The sequence below is a fragment of the Aulostomus chinensis genome, chromosome 11, assembly GCF_037954235.1.
Source record: "Aulostomus chinensis isolate RoL2024-O1b breed Wild chromosome 11, RoL_Achi_v1.0, whole genome shotgun sequence".
Taxonomy (NCBI): Eukaryota; Metazoa; Chordata; class Actinopteri; order Syngnathiformes; family Aulostomidae; genus Aulostomus; species Aulostomus chinensis.
In genome coordinates, this window is record NC_141330.1 from 14,516,618 (window position 1) to 14,533,077 (window position 16,460).

A 16,460-nucleotide genomic window follows, 5' to 3' on the forward strand; every position below is an offset into this window, starting at 1 on the left:
CCTGTGTGTCATCTTGCTGGAGAATCACTGACATCCTCTCAGTGATTCTCCAGCAAACATGGCCAGCTGCAGGAAGAGGAGAAAAAAGAAATGCAACCCCACCAAATGCAAATTCAAAACAGACTCACACACGCACACACACATACACACACACACACACACGCAAAACATACCAGAGAGATATAATTTATGGAGAAATATGCTGTGCACCTGTTATAGAAGGCGTGAAGCCATACTTACCTGTCTGTCTTGTGTGGATCTATGAGTTGCCTCAATCGTAAAGCTCCAGCCGATGTGAGGATAAAAAAATATGTATTTTCCTTCCCTGTTTGTGTTACATATAGTTGGATTAATTAAATCTCAGATAACCAATGACAGTTCCACAGGAGAATGGATGAGGGTTTATTAAAAAATTGAGTTTCATATTGGGCGGCACAGTGGTGCAGTGGTCAGCACTGTGGCCTCACAGCAAGAAGGTTCCAGGTTCCAGTCCCGGCTCCAGTACAGGATCTTTCTGTGTGAGTCTCCATGTTCTCCCTGTTCCTGCGTGGGTTCTCTCTGGTTCTCCAGCTTCCTTCCACAGTCCAAAGACATCAAGAGGGGACGAGGCTGACTGATACTCTAAATTGACCGTAGGTGTGACTGTGAGTGTGAATGGTTGTCTGTCTCTATGTGTTGGTCCTGTGATGGACTGGTGACCTGTCCAGGGGGAACCCTGCCTCTCAACTATATATAAAAAAAACAACATACTGCATTGCAGTTGAATGCCTTCACCTTTGACTCAAACATTTCGTCAGGTCATCCTTGAGTCCTAGTGGACATTTGAACCGCATTTGGAGACACTCCCTCTAGGAGTTCCAGAGATATAGCAATTACATGAGGTGCCAGTGACCTTGACTTTTGATGTTTGACTACCAAAATCTTTCCATTTTTCATTGATTCCAAATGGACATTTAGGACAAATTTGGATTAAAGTCCCTCGAGACGTTCCAGAGGTTGCACCCGAACAAATAAACGTGAGGGATGGACGGAGTATGAAGTTAATTTTGCTTGTTTTGTTGCTGGACACGTTTACAAATCAGCATCTTGCTAATGCTTGTGATTTAAAAAGAAAATAAATAAATGTTATTGTTGTTGTTTTGTTTTTTGCTTTTAATAATGATGTTGACAAATGAGCCAAGACAATTCAAAAGGGTGTTAAACATGAACAGCCTATATAAATAATTAAAATACTACATTTTCAAAAACCAGCAACTGTTGACACCGATCAAACCTACCGGTTAACAGCTGTGTGTCGACTCAAATGAAGGCAAACGCTTAAAGAAGAAGGCAGCACCTTGCCTTTGTGTCCACCGAGGGCTTTTGTGGATTTCCTTGACTTGAACAGAATTCTAAGATGTTTTATGTGGGTGGTTTGGCACATTTGAATAGAGATAATGTGGGCAGATAGCTTTGTGTTTGGTGACAACGATAACATTAAAAGAAATGTTGAAGAAGGATGGAGTGAAATAAACCCTCTCCTTGTTTGAAAAGAGAGAGAAGGGGGGGGGGGGGGGTCTGGGGGAGTGTTGTTCCTACGTTCGGCCATTTGGAGGCGCTCCACTCCTACTACTTGGTGTGTGCGCAGAAGTGGAGGCTGGGAAGGAAAGTGGGATTGGGAAAAGAAATCTCTCCCCTGAACTGTTTACCCTGACGTCAGTTTGCACAAGTAGCTGTGCCCCGTCTCCCTCCGTGCGTCTGGAACTCCACTCACTGACAACTGCGGGAATAGATGGGCTCGTCTCGACAACTCTACCACCTCACGGAGTCAATGAAATGATCTCACCTGCACATTTAAAGTGGACTAAAACAGCGTCACCATGAACACCTGCGCCTTTTTGTTGATTTTAACTGTTCAGATCTACGCCGATGGTATCGAGGGGCCAACAGGTAAGGCTAATATTCATCCTGATTTCCTAAACGTGGTGCTAAAGTTTTTACGTGTGGGTGAAAGTCAACTTGAAGCAAAAGCGGAGCGAATCCGGCGAGGATGCTAACTTTGCGCCTCTGTCCCCCCTTTATCTGCGGTTGGCTGCGGCTTCTCTTGACTTACAAATGGGACAATGTTGAACAGACTTGCAATAAATCTACATAAGACATTCCTTCATAACTTTGTAAAAGTGAATATGAACTTTTCAAAATGCCAGTGTCCGCCTGTAATAATGATTGTGTTCGGACTGTGCCAGGTTGAAGGGGAAAAGCTCCCATTTCCCCCAACAACACTGCGCTGCCTCTGTTAGTAGTTTGAGCCCAAGACTGCTTTAAAGGAGCCAGTCTCTCGAAATGTGCCACACATTTGTGGACTAAACTCCTAAATCAATCAATTTAAAGTGAACGTAATGAGACTCCCAGCACAGTTCGACTATTAAATCAATATTTGAGAGTGTCACCAACAGTCTGGAGCCAGCAGCGATGCCATCTATAACCTGCAGCTGCTCCATGCTGGACTAGACAGCTGCATCAATGCAAAGTTTACCCTGCAGTGATATTTACGACATGGCAGCCTTATCCTCCTCGTAATGCTTTCACTGGATGGAACTGTGTGAATTATGTCCCTTATTCTGTTTTGTTAGCAATCAAGCGGGGTAGTAACACGGCTGCTGAATTCAAACGATCCCACATTGATGTCATTTGTGAAGTAGCTCCCAACATCACCTTCCGTCTCCTCTTCATTTTTTTTTCTCCTTTTATTTTACTGGAGTGTTTCTCACGGATTCAAATGAAAGAAAGCATCGTTGCAAAATTGAAAAACAAAACAAAACAGGCTCCCATTTATTTTTCGAGGTAGAGTGGAAGAGGCACACAGAGACTTGTAAAATAGAAAGCTTCAAACTGTGAATGAGACTCGCTGATGTTCTGAGGCTGGGCTTTGATTCTCTGACCATATCAGTGCAGTGAAATATTGTAAGGACACTGACACACACACACACACACACACACACACACACACACACACACACACTAGATGTTACTATCTTGTATGGGAACTGACCTTTCATTTATTTATATGGATCATGTGATACATCAGTATATTATATTAGCCACTTTTTAAATCTATTGGTATCAGTCAACGGTCCATTGGTCATCTTGTCATCTTTCGGTTTCAGTCGATGAGTAAAAAATGGATTTGCCAATCGTCTGACGAGGAAGCGGCGTGTTGAATATATGACTGACAGGCTTTTCTGTACGTTTTGCAAATCAAGCAAAGTATTACACTTTCATATTCACATTATTTACATGTGTTTGCTCAAAATTTGAATATTTATGCGAAAAAAATATCAGCATCTAGAGCTTTTGGCTATTGGCTCTGATGTCACAGTGTTAATATTGGCAGTGATGCAGGATAGTATCGGCCTGCCACTGCTATCAGCAGATCATTAGCATATATCTGTATCAATATGGGCCAAATGGCTGATATTTGTACTCAGTGTTGCTCAGGTCCATTCTTCTTCACTCGCTACCATTGACGTGGAAACAACAATAAACAGGATTTATGGGCTTTTCTGAAGAGAAAAAAGAGATGTTTCCTTCTCAAATTCAGAAAGTTGAAGTGTGTTTTAGCCAAATCAGTTGTAAAATATTGTTATATTTTATATTGGCCAAAAAAGTCCAATACCGTTCAGCCCTAAACATCGGTCTTGGTATCTGTATTGGTCCAAACAATCATACAGCGTCTGTAGTCCGTGTCCGTCCACCAGTACCCCCCTCCAACGCGAACCCCATCATATCCTTTTACTGTTGTGGGGTCAAAGCACATCAGACTCAACAAAACTGCGCCACCCCCCCCCCCCCCAACAGCAACAAGCCACAAACACGAGTGCAGCTGTTTGATAAACCTCATCGTAGCCATCATAAGTGTGCGTGACCTGTCCCTGAGAGACGCAACAGCGGCGGCAGAATGAAGCGACAGGAGCGAGCAGGCAGAGTGGGTCCCCTGAAGAGCTTGAATGGAACAGATCATTAAGAGGAATGGGCTGAGCTCTGTGCAGGATTTAATCACACACACACAGACACACACACACACACACACACACACACACACACACACACACACAGGTAATTAAAATGGCGTTGCTTCACCGAGGCCGTGCGAGAATGTCTGTCAACAAAAATTTACACACTGTCAGTTATTTTTTGGGTGGTGTTTTTTTTAGTTTTTTTTTAGTTTGTTAACCGAAGTGTTGCGGGCTTCGATATCAGCCGCGTGTCGTTGACGTGTTGAGGCACAAAAGCGATCCCGTTAGCGCCTCCACTCGGATTGATGATGCGAAGACCACACCTCAACCCGGAGAGCTTTAACGCTCCATCCAGCAGTTTTCACCTGATCCAGCCCATATTTTCCACTCTCACTCTTCCTCACGGCTGTCAGCTCAATGGAATGATAGAGGACTCTTATTCTGACTGTAGTTTGGCTGATAAGAGCAGAAATATCAACTTCACATGTATTTGCACTGACACGAAAAGGTTACGACCCTACTTTATTTTAACCCAGGCTGACACTCTCACTCCACGGTTGTTTCTTACGGGAATAATGTTGATGTTCACTTACCATCTGTCTCCTCCATTAACAGCCAATGTTGTCATCCCAGTCTTGTAATTATTCCGCGTCTCATGACTCATTTCACAGTTTGATCTAAAGTTAAGGCAGAATTTCCTCTTATTTATTTATTTGCGTCTTATTTGAGTGATAACACTTGGATTGAGATGAAAAGAGCTGTGAAGCCAGTCAGAGGAGTTAAAACATGGCGTGGAATGAGAAACACTTTCAAGTTTACGCTGCGTGAACATCAAAAGCGGTGGTATTAGCAGACGTTATTGGACCACCGGCGCATATGGACATAAAGGGTTTAATAGAAGATACAGTAGAGGCATTAACAGGTGATAGACAGACGGAAGATACTTAAGAGATTAATCAGGATCGAGACGACGCTCCGCTTAATGAGGAGCAACCTGACTAAAGTTGTTAAAAACCTCCTCTCAAGATTAAGATTAGATTCATCTCACTCCAGGTTTTTTTTGTTGTTTTTTAAAAAAAATTCTGGTTAGTCTAGACTCTAGAGAAGACGAGGGGGTTCAGGACTTGTTATAAGTGAAAAACAGCTCACTATTATGTAGCAAATTCTGCCTCGGAGCTCAGAGCTGCTGCAAACCCACAAAGTGGAAGTGTTCGCTGCAGGAGCCAGGCCACCATCTGTGTGTGTTAGAGGGTGAGGGGCGGTGGTGGATTGGGCCTAGATCTGACTGTCTCCTCTGAAAAGGCTGGTTGGTTTCCATCTTTGTGGGATCACGGGCAGAGATTCAGAGAGCAGATGGAAAACTTTGCAATAAGGAGGGTGGGGAATTTGGGGGGAAGAAAAAAGAGGAGAGAATTTTTGGAGAGTGACGCTGGGATTTATTCAGATAGATTGTTTTGTTTTCATCTGAGGCCTCAGTTGGGCTTCTGCTGGTTTGTGTGTGTGTGTGTGTGTGTGTGTGTGTGTGTGGCTAGTCTGCCTTCAGCACTAATGTGTGTGTGTGTGTGTGTGTGTGTGAATAAACAGGGCATTTATGATGGGAGTCCTCTGCTCTGCAGGCTGCCTCTTTTGTTTGTGAGGTATTGTGATGCGGCGGAGAGCCCGCCCCAGATCGCCTTACTCATCTCACATGACCGGAGGATGAAATTTAGCCGCGTTCTGATGTATGCGTTGAAGGAATTCAGCTGGATGGCGTGAGCGGATCTCCTCATCACTGAGAGCGTGTGTCCAATCAGGCCTCTCATTTCTCATGTTCCTGTGGTTTGTGCTGAGTCCACAGAGTTGTCTCTATGTTGTACTGCAGCTCGCGCGTGCGCGCACACACACACACACACACACACACACACACACACACACAGGTTGTGTTGGTTACTGTTTCATTAGGTTATGTACTCATAGCTGTTTGCTTGTTTGCCATTCAGCAGTGTTGCGCAACAAAAAACTAGCTGGCTAATTTAGATGAAATTTGGTGGAGTTTTTGGTGCCTGCACTGAAGAATCAGCTCATCTTTTGCTTTCTTTAGCATTGATAAGTATTTTCATTCATTTTTTTCAGGAAATCTTACATGGATATTCATGTAAAAAAAAAACAAATTAGTTGTAAAGTTATCTATGAATTGTAGGATTTAGTGGAACACTGACAAAAGTCAAATTCAAGATCAACCTTAAAATAAAAGAAGATAAAAACAATCACAGGTAAGACCTGATGACGACTCATCATTACTTTTGAAACCATTTCTGTTTCCCAGCAAAGGAAGACTTTCAGACTTTTCCAAACGTGGTATTAATCCAGAAAGCAAATCTTGAATTACTTTGAACAATTTTTTAAGAGTATTTAATCTCTAACAGTTAAATCCTGAATACTCAATGTAGAAATACTCGGTGTTCGCTTCTGACGCTGACTTTTCTGATCTCTCATCTATTTTACAGTTCGTTAGATGCTCATCAAAAAAGACAAATAATAGAGCTAAAAAAAGGATGAACCCGTAACACAGATGCACATCCTGCCGCTGTGCGACCTTTAACTACTGACCAGTGTTTGTTCATCAATCTGTGACACACTGTTAGGCTCATAGGCCTTTTAGTAAATACCTCCCTCATGTCTGATTGGTTTTGGAAAGGCACTCATAGGTCGGCTGATTCGATTACATGAGGAGGTGCAGACAATGTGGTAGAAAAGTAAAAGTAAGGCTTCCTAAGGTGAGGAAAACATTCTTGTGAAGTTAGGATAAGAAGATTCGACCTCACTCGTATTGGCACAAATTTGTTCGTACAACTTTTTTAACCTTCGTTTAACCTCACAGACAAGAAGCAAAGCCTGATGGATATTTGTAAGTCCTTGCTGCTGACTATTGTGCACCCTCTTGTAACTGTCAATCACCCAGGCGCACAAAACCTTTAATTTTACAGAAGCTACACAATGTCTGTGAGAGTAAATTGAAAAGGAAAAAGAAGAAAAAAAAATACACAAGAACATCTATCGACTGAGGCTCGTTGACGTAGGAAATGTTCACATGTAATCTTCTTTTTCCAGACCCTAACATTGATCACCGAACAGTACATTTCTGGAGATTTTGGTGATGTAGTTTGCTGTGTTCCACCCTTTTGTCCATCGGGTAGGTCAAGCACAGGTGTGGAACAATGTTTCTGTGGCAGTGAAAGAACTGGTCGTTGCATCAGGGAGTCAGAGACCAAATCGCTGCTTTCGCGCGTTCTCTCCGCCATTCAGCTCAGTCCTCCTCTGAGCGTTTGCGCCCCCTCGTATCGAGTCTCCGCGGCCAATTCTGCAAGCCAACAAAGAAACCACTCGGAGGGAAACTGGGCTGATTAGAGGTGATTATACATGACACTTATTATCTTGTCACGGTCTCTTTTATTGAAAGTGTATTATTAAAGGGTCAGGAAAAGTCAGCTGGAACAACAAGTGGGAAACAAATTAAACCTCGTTTCCTTCTTTGGAAAAGAGTTAAACGACCATGAAACAATGGCCAATGAGAAAGGGGGCAAATTAGCAAGGCAGCAGCTTAGTGGTTTGTATATACAACATATTTTCATTAGTATTTAGGTGAGAAACACGAATAATTGTTATGCTCTGTGCACTTTGTGGGAACGCTCACGCTTTTGCTCATGTTTGACTCAACATCCGGCAAAGAATTATACACAATTTTCCACTTCTGCTACTTTTTTTTATGCTGCTTTGGGCCAGACTCTTCAAATTTAAGTGCATTCCATTTTTTTTTTTTTGGTAAGTGATTCAAAGAGCACTTACTATTTTAATCTGAAACATGCTCTCTGTGTCTATGCCATGCATTTTTTTTTAACATGTTGATGGAAATGCAGCATACAAATATGTATGTGCGCGATTCTTTTAAGTCCATGTGTGTGTGTTTGTGTGTGTGCGTGTGTATGTGCGTGTGCATTAGCATAATTTTTTTTGTATCAGTGCAGGAAGCCATTCACTGATGTTTTGCCATGCATGAGAGTCCTGCTGTGCAGGCTGACAGTCTTGACACTGATGCTAGCAGGGGCTGGAGCTGTTGCCTCTGTGGATTCTTCAGGTTCACCCTCGCCCTCTCTCTCACTAGCCAACAAAGAGGTTAGGGTCAGGGCTCCACTAGCAACGTGAAACACAAAAAGGAAGGAAGAAGTATCAGGGTGTACCTTTAAAGGGTACAAACACTTGAACCCGTTTGAAAGTCATGTACTTTTGAAGAAACAAATGAAGTTTTGAGTGAACATTCCTCAAATATGTACCTGTAAGTGTAGAAATGTTGTCTTGTACCTCCATTTTTGAGTGTGTACATCTATCATGAATGCTTGTTGCCTCGGCCTGTAACATGCGACTTTTCTGTTGCCTTTTTGGCCCCAAATACACGGCGCTCTGACATTGTTTGACTCACCGTTGAGTGTGAAAAACAGACTTGACATATAAAGCAAATGGAAAAACTCCTCGTCCGCCTGAAAGAGTTCAATCATCTTTTGGGTTTACCTGTGTTTTAAAACCCTGCTTGTGTGCTGGTAGTTGCTGTGGGAAAAGGTTATTTGACACCTCCAAGCACCTCGTAACAGATGCCAAAACTGAGAGATTTCCAGTCAGAGGTCTGGACTTGTCTCTTCCAGAATGCTAGCATCTCCGCTCCCTCCCTGATGTTATTAACACAGTATTGATCTTTCAAACTCTGGCAAGTCCATTTAGTTATATTTGATCAAAGTGACATGTGGGATGCTGATGGCCTTCAATTAGCCATCCAGCCAGGCAGGACTTCATGACATAAGCACATATTTGCAGCAGTGGAAGGATAGCAGTGTTGTGCCGTGTAAAGGACGAGAAAAACTAGGAAACCTCTCAAACATGAAAGAGTGAGCCTGAGAGTCTCATTTCCATAAGAAGGCTGTATATATTACAAAGACGCTACAAAATATCCCGTCGATGTAGTGGTCCAAAATGACAGAACCATTATAGTCATTATCACTTAAAAGCATATGTTGTGCCTGAACGATGGACATGGAAATTTATCATCCAACACAGATGGTCCAGTGTTTAAAGCTGGGGTATTGGGTATGAAGATTCACACACACACGCTCACACACACACACACACACACACACACACACACACACACACACACACACACACACTCTCACATGGATGTGTAATTATCCAGCAGAGAAGTAAGCAAGGCTGTGAGCTGCAGCCATTGCAGTCCTTGTGTTTTCATGTTTTCATCCCGGGGGTAGCGACTGCAAAAAGTGGGTCTACAAGACTGATGCTGCGAGCGCTGCTCCTTATTCCCACCCTGAGGAAAGAAAGCCTCCTGAGCAGTTTATATTTAGCCTTGTGGTCGTGTTTCAGCTCTTTACCTTTCTCTGTGTCAACAAATTCACCGCCGGATTCCTTTTGCCGTTTGTCATGGCGAGTAACGACCGCTCCGGGTCACTGGAGTCAGAGTTGAGGATTAGGCCGGTTGCAGAGCTGACCTGTTGTTGGTGAAATTTGAGCTGCTTACACTCCTCTTAAAGTCAAAACATTCTATTCAGGCGATTTTTCTCCCAGCTGGTGTAATTGATACAGCATTTTTTTTTGTCTGGATAGGGGAAGAGGTATTTCTGGTTTGACTGGTACCTGTGGGTGAGGGAGGATCCTCACAGAGACCCAGCCGTGAACCCAAACACTTATCACCCCAACGTGTCCCGCACTGATTACACTGACACTCTTCCCCATAAACTTTATTAGGATAGTGGAAATTGAAAAGCATTAAAGTGTAACAGAGCATAGATAATGTCCAGTGTGCTGATTTAGTCAAGCCCGGTATAAGAAGGCTTCCCAGCATGAAATCGAACTCCAGATTTTCTATTCAGCTACATATTTCTACCTGGCGACTTCAGAGACGTGGTCTTGCACGTCTCTCTGTGTCGAACCTTCTCATGGCACCCTGGTGACAGCTGCCGCCGCCACCGCCGCCACTTGTGGGTTGTGGGTAGGTCACAGCAGTTGTGCTAGCACATGTGCTAGTCACTCAGATGACTTCAAAGATGTTGGGAACAAATGACATGTATGATGATTTAAAGTTCAACAATAATGTGATGCTTAAGGACCTTGCAAATTGGTTTTGTAGCAGGACTTAATTTTGGGCGAAATCTGTTGTTGAAGTGAAACGTGAGACCCGTGCAGCACTGAGGTCGCACGGTTTTCACGACAGCGACGTGAATGTTGCGTGTGGTTTCATCACAGTTCCGCGTGGCAGAAAATTACAAATCGCTGCGAGAGTTTTTGGAAGACAAAAAAAAAAAAATTGCCATTATTGCGTGATACAATGAATTGCTGGGGCATTGTATCAGTTCCTGATTTAAATGTTAATAGAACTGTGGGGATATAGAGTAGTAGAGATATGCTAGCAATGCTCAGTGTCTGGCTGAGTTGAAAAGGTTTTGTCATGTAATGCTCAGAGAGTTCAGGAACTAGCGGGAATCAAGTGTTGAAGGAGAGGAGATGGAACAAAAGGAAAAACCTATTGATTTCTCTCCAAGTGCCATCATCAGCCTTCCTCTTCTTGAAACTCTCTCGTACATGACCTCACTTTAACGTGCCTGAATTCCAGCTGAGGGGATCTTTTGTAACTTTTAATTTGATGGCTGTTGCCCAAGACATTTCAGGGTTTGACCCTCTTTGTCCCGTCCCCAGTGGCAGGGTATGCAATATTCATAACTCATGCCACTCATTAACAGCTGAGTCAGTCAGTGACGACAGTGTTTTTTCTTTCAACAATGTGGCATGATTGCCCAGAGGCAAAGAGATAAAGCTGTATTTGCTGCCCAGTGTATTTAGACAGCGTCTGACTCAGCTCTGCGGGGACACTAATGAAGAGAGATGGATCCTGACTGCAAAAATATGTGTCCTTTATCTTCAGATCACTGTGCTATTATTCTATTGCTCAGTCAGAAACAGATGCAACTCAGTTCCCTATAATACACGGCTTTGTTGTTAAGGTCAGATTCAGAAAGGTGAGCTAGACCAGGTAGGATGGCCTCTGCAAACTTTCCTCCAGGCTACTCAGGCCCCTCTGTTGCCCTCCAGCTCCCCCAGTGCTGGTGATTGCTCAGCTACTGGGTGTTTCAGAGAAACAGCTCATCAGACAGTTTGAAAGACCTTTGTTTGTCCCTGTGATGCCTGGCTGGCTCGGCCTGCCAGGCGGGGTGAGGGTGGGAATTGTCCTGATTGCCCTGAGAGAAGAGGGGCTTAGGGGTGGATTGAGGTGGGCTCTGATCTGACTCAAAGCCTGAAAGCAGATGCACTTGAAAATGCATCTATTAGAGGTTTGCAATTCCCACGAACTGTAAAATGATGTTTAAAAAACAAAACAAAAGCACTTCCCACGAGTGCTTCTTAAAAATCTGCTCATATTTAATGTACACTGAAGAAAATGTTTCTTAAATGCTGAAGGCACGATTGTGCTGCGAGCAAACCCTCGGCTCTGGAGGACTGTCCGGTAGATTTTGAGGCTTCTCTTTTGGCATTTTGATATAAATGGCACTTTTTTCTTTTTTTTTTTAATAAAGAACGGCTTGGAAAGGCTAATATGAATAGAAAACCTTCTTGCCACATCAAATAATGTGAACCCTGTGTAGCCAAAGGCAGGGCACCGATGCGTGTCGTACATTAGCACAAAGCCAGAAATATTCAAGAATGTCCAGGGAACCCACGGGGAGGGAGGAGGAGGAGCGGAGGGGAGGGTTGTTAACAAAGAGCTCAAACAGATAACTATTGCTTGGCTGCGGCTGCATGTGTGTAGGTGTCACACCGCCGTGCATTGTTTACGTGGAAAAAGAAGCAGATATGCGATTGTTCCCACCTGATTATATGTAAATATTTGCTGAACTCCTTTGCCCATTTTAAACTTCCATAAATCACAGCCATTGAGGATTATGGAGCTTTTGTTATTCGTCCGCCCTGCGTGTGTGTGTGTGTGTGTGGGTGTGTGTGTGTGTGTGTGTATGTGTGTGCGTGTGTGTGTGAAAATGCAAATGAACACATTAGCATACTGCACATATTCTTCTGATGATAAATACATTGCGGCACCAAGATCAAAAAGCTCGAATCCTCCTTAGACTTTGCAGCCATTGTGTGTTGTGTTAGTACACAGAGACCTCCGAGCAGGTCGGTCCTGGTCTTTGTCTGCACGGACAGCCAGGGTAATTAAGAACCAGCTTAGACCCGGATTATGGCTGGAAGTTGGCTGATCAAAAGGGACAGGAGAAAAGGCATTAGGAGAATAGTGGCTAATATGGGTATTACTCTGCTTAGCAGTGGTATCATGTGACAATAAGACAACTGACAATAGAACCCTGGTGATGCAGAGATCCCTCGCCCTTCACTGATAGGCTTTACTGCAGATAGCTTTGTTTACCCACAATGTGCAGCAGCGTTCCACCTTCTCGCCTTTTTTCTTCCTTCCTCTCACGTTCTAACTTTTATCATTTGTCTCAACATAATTAGAAAATGGTAATATTTTGCTGTACACCTCCCTGAGGTATTTTAGCAGTGTTCAGAAATATTTGCCTTACACCAGCACCTTTGAAACGAAACATGAATGATTGTTCGTCTCTCTAGTGAGTACGCGCGCACGCACACACAGAAACACACACACACAGAAACACACACACACAAACACAAATGCACACAAACGCTTTCTGTTTTTGAGATATTTCCGCCGAATGTAATTAATGTTCTCATTAACTGAGTGAACGAGCTGTAAGGCAGAACTAAAAGCCTGATCCCCTCGGGTCCTTGCCCTCCTCTACTTTAGGAAATGCTTGCTGCTGCAATGAATAGCCTGTGTTTAGCATGTGGTAAGACAGCTCCCCGCTTGTTAGCCCAATAGCTTTTATTATGAGACGCAGAAGGTAATCTGATGCTTGCAGCCCTCTGCACCACCTCTGTAAGTGAGGCCATTTGTTGCCCTTTAGAAAAGACACAGGACCCGGGTAGTATGTGAGTATTAGGCACTGTAGTTCCGAACAGAAAAGGTTGCATCAAATAGCCCATCTCATGTCACTTAATGACTCTCATTCACAACAAACCTTTGCATTTTATTTCTTTTGTATTGTCGAGAATGTTCCTGCAGGTGGAGAGTTATCAGTGCATGACGTGACGCAGCAGCTCTTTGTTTTGACCCTGTTGAAAAGGGAACAGGGAATTGTTTTCCTCAGTGTTTAAGTGCTAATCCCTTCAGAGGAACTGGCTAACTCAGGCACGTCTGAGGTAAAGCTGCCAGAACAAGAGGCAGACAGGAATGTATTCGTCTGGGTAACTTGGCTTTATTCACTCCTGACAGGAAAAGGAAAAAGAAAAAAAAAAAAAAAAAAAAAGGAGAACACTTATCCCAGATAACTTGACTTCTTAATTCCTCTTTCTGAGCCGAAATAAGGAGCCGGTGTCTGATTCTGTGAGCCCTCGTGTGTTGGTGAAAGTGGGAGATTGGGATTCGGTGGTTTTTGGGCAGATGCAGTGGCTGTTCAGACTGTCATTACTGCAAATGAATTAACTAGGTTTTACCTCTCAGAGGAGGGTTTCTCGCTTCACCGCTCGCCTGTTGGCATGGTTAGGCACATGCACTCTTGGGGGAAGGGGCTCATTCAGTGCTGAGGCCATGGAACTGAGGATTTATCCAAGTCCACTGAGTCCCTGTGGCGCCACAAGCTCCTGCTGAAGGATTTAAAATTGGTCTGTCCGCCTTTCTCCTCAGAGATGGGGAAGAAAGATATTTCTTTAGTTGCAATAAATGTCTGTGGCTGCACCTGCGGTTGATATGTTCTGGTAAGAATTAATAGTGGGAGAAGAGTGGGTGAAAGGTGAGGTTGACAGGAAGATGTATAGTGAAGAAAATGTGATGTTCATAGATGGTTCCAGCATTGGATCATCGTTTGCTGAATAATCTCTCTCCTTAATCAAAGTAAGTAGATGGAAAATAACATCTTTTTGTAGCAGCTAATATTCTATCTACTCAGGCTTTCGCCATCCATTACAAACATCTGGGTTGCCAGTTTGTTAAAAATCAAGTTTGTCATCTTTAGTTAAAAGTCTTTGTTAAATATGCGTCAGTACCAGAATTGACTGATGCTGGCCACTGCAGAAGACAGTCCCAGGTATCAGTGGTTGAGGTTGGTGTGACAGTAACACTTTGCCCATGTAGGATTGAATTTGTCCTTAAAGATGATAAAAGGCTAAAAGACTTCAAAATCATTATTCTTTTTATCCTGATCGTTTCAAATTTTTTGAACGTCCTGCACTATAAAAGGTGGAATAAGAAAAAAAAAACCCCATAAAAAGCCCATCATCTATTGGCCAAATTATTATTTTAAATATCAACATTGGACAAAAATCCTGTAACATCTTAAACTGCTTGGACGAACAGTCAACACGTTTGCATTTAACTAGTTAAGTTGTTACTATTCAAGTACTCCCAACCTCCATTTGACACCCCCAAACACTCACACGAGCTTCCATCCGCTGTACGAACGTAGAGGACGAACAAGTGAAGTCAACAGAGTGATAATCTCTTTTCTATATCAATACGTCCATTTTTAGAAACCTGGTAGCTGAATCGCTGTGTGCCCCCACATTGTGCAGCGCTGCTGTTCATGGTAAGGAAAGCGGTTACATGTTATCAGGGCTGGGTCGGTAGATTTGTGACGCCTGAATCATTTCCTGTGTCAGTACTGAGGGTGACTGAAGTTAAAATGCGATTCCCTCGGAGCGGATAAATAAACTTTAACCCTTTTAACTTGAATAATTCAAGAGTGTGTTTTTTTTTCTCCATGATTCATGAAAGAACAAAGCCCATATTCTGCTTGAAGAGAAGACGAGGCCAGACCTGGCGTCACGGTAGTTGGTCCCGTCAGAAGCTTGTAATTGATCATTAAAGCATTAGTACATGATTTAGTATTTTTAAATATTGAATGCCGTTGGCACCTGAAACATCTCTTTTATTTCAAAAGTTATATGGAGCTCTTTTGCGGTCCTAGTTCATTTACTTGTATTGCACAAGCTTTTCCCGGCTTAACAAGGCAGCAGCCTACTTAAGTGTTTATCCACCCGCTGTTCTGGCAGAAATCGTTAAATTTACAGACGATCACATCGGTTTTAAAGCCACGTTACTTAAGAGGGGAAAGTAAAACCTGAATCCACACAGAAAAGGACCAAGCAGAATCTCCTGACTCGCTTCATTCTGACCACTCAGCTTTGTGCTGGAACGTTCAGACGAAGAAAGAGAAGAAAAATTGAGATTTTATTACTCGGCAGAAGCTGAAGATTTTGCTCTGCGTGTCCAACTTAACACTTCATCATGGAAGCCACAGCAGATTTATGAGAAGTTGAAATATGGAATCATACAGGAGCCTGACAGTCTGACTTTGAGGATCTTTGATGATCACACAGGACTGAAGCAGCCTCCTAATAATGAGCTAGCGGTTGGAGGTGTTTAAAAAAAAAAAAAAAACGCTCTGGGGCTCTTTTTTTAACAGTGCATTAGTTACATTTTTAAGAATCATTTATAAACAGGAAAACATTCCTTTAGTATTCCAAAGATAAGACTTCTATTCTTTTATTTGTTATTTCATGTAGTCTGTCAAACAAGCAAAAGCAGTGTCCTGTAGCAGCAGCAGCTAATGATCATATTGCTTAGATTTTCTGCACGAACAGCATGGATCGCAATAAATAATTCTCTGTTCAAAACTGGTGTTTCAAGTGCCATCTGTTTGTTTTCTTGGAAGTTATTGTGAAGCAGCTGCAGAAAGTGTGGAATCATTGACATTGACTGTGTCGGCTTTCTCACAGCCATTTTCACTTCCTCAGCAGCACTCACTCTGACATGTCTGCTTCCCTAAAAAAAAAAAAAAAAAGGAGAAAATTAAGCATAGCTGATAGGGATCAAGTGAAAATCCTCATAATGGCTTCAAGCCTGTTCAACAGATGATATCCCCAATTTACAGCTTCAGCAATGAAAACTCAAACTGTTCCCTTAAAGTCGCTCATAAACTGGACATCAAATAAAAGTAGATTTACAGTAATTCCTCCTCTGTGGTCCAGACTTCTCTGTCTTCGTTCGTCCCTCTACGTGTTTCGTCAGGGCCGTGTCTCTTGTCTTTGTCCTCGTCCTCTCAGCCTCTGGGGCTTCTCTGGGATCTACAGCATCCTCTGTGAAGTGTTTTGAGTATTCAAGGCAGGAGAAGCCTGAGCTCAAAGCCAGACCTGTCTTTGACTATGTGTGTCTTCCTGCCTCCCCAGGCACTCATTAGACTGCTGTGTGTAGGTGTGTGTTTCTCTCGGTTGTAGGGGGAAACATGCGCGCACGCGGAGGTTAAAAGGCCCCCGACAGAGACATAATTTGCCAGCCGAGGGCGATGGAAGAAG

At 43.1% G+C, this 16,460-nt stretch overlaps 1 protein-coding gene across 5 annotated transcripts in view; it reads left to right on the forward strand.

The window, feature by feature from the left end:
* Positions 1-1,655: 1,655 nt before the first annotated feature.
* Positions 1,656-16,460, forward strand: part of ptprub (protein tyrosine phosphatase receptor type Ub) — a 181,427-nt gene continuing 166,622 nt past the window's right edge. For 3 of the 5 annotated variants that reach the window (XM_086218782.1, XM_086218784.1, XM_086218786.1), the window contains exon 1: positions 1,656-1,929. In XM_086218782.1, coding sequence (XP_086074908.1) covers positions 1,860-1,929 — 70 coding nt within the window. In that variant the 5' untranslated portion in view covers positions 1,656-1,859. The remainder of the gene's footprint in view (positions 1,930-16,460) is intronic. The other 2 variants (XM_086218783.1, XM_086218785.1) reach the window with 1 other exon arrangement.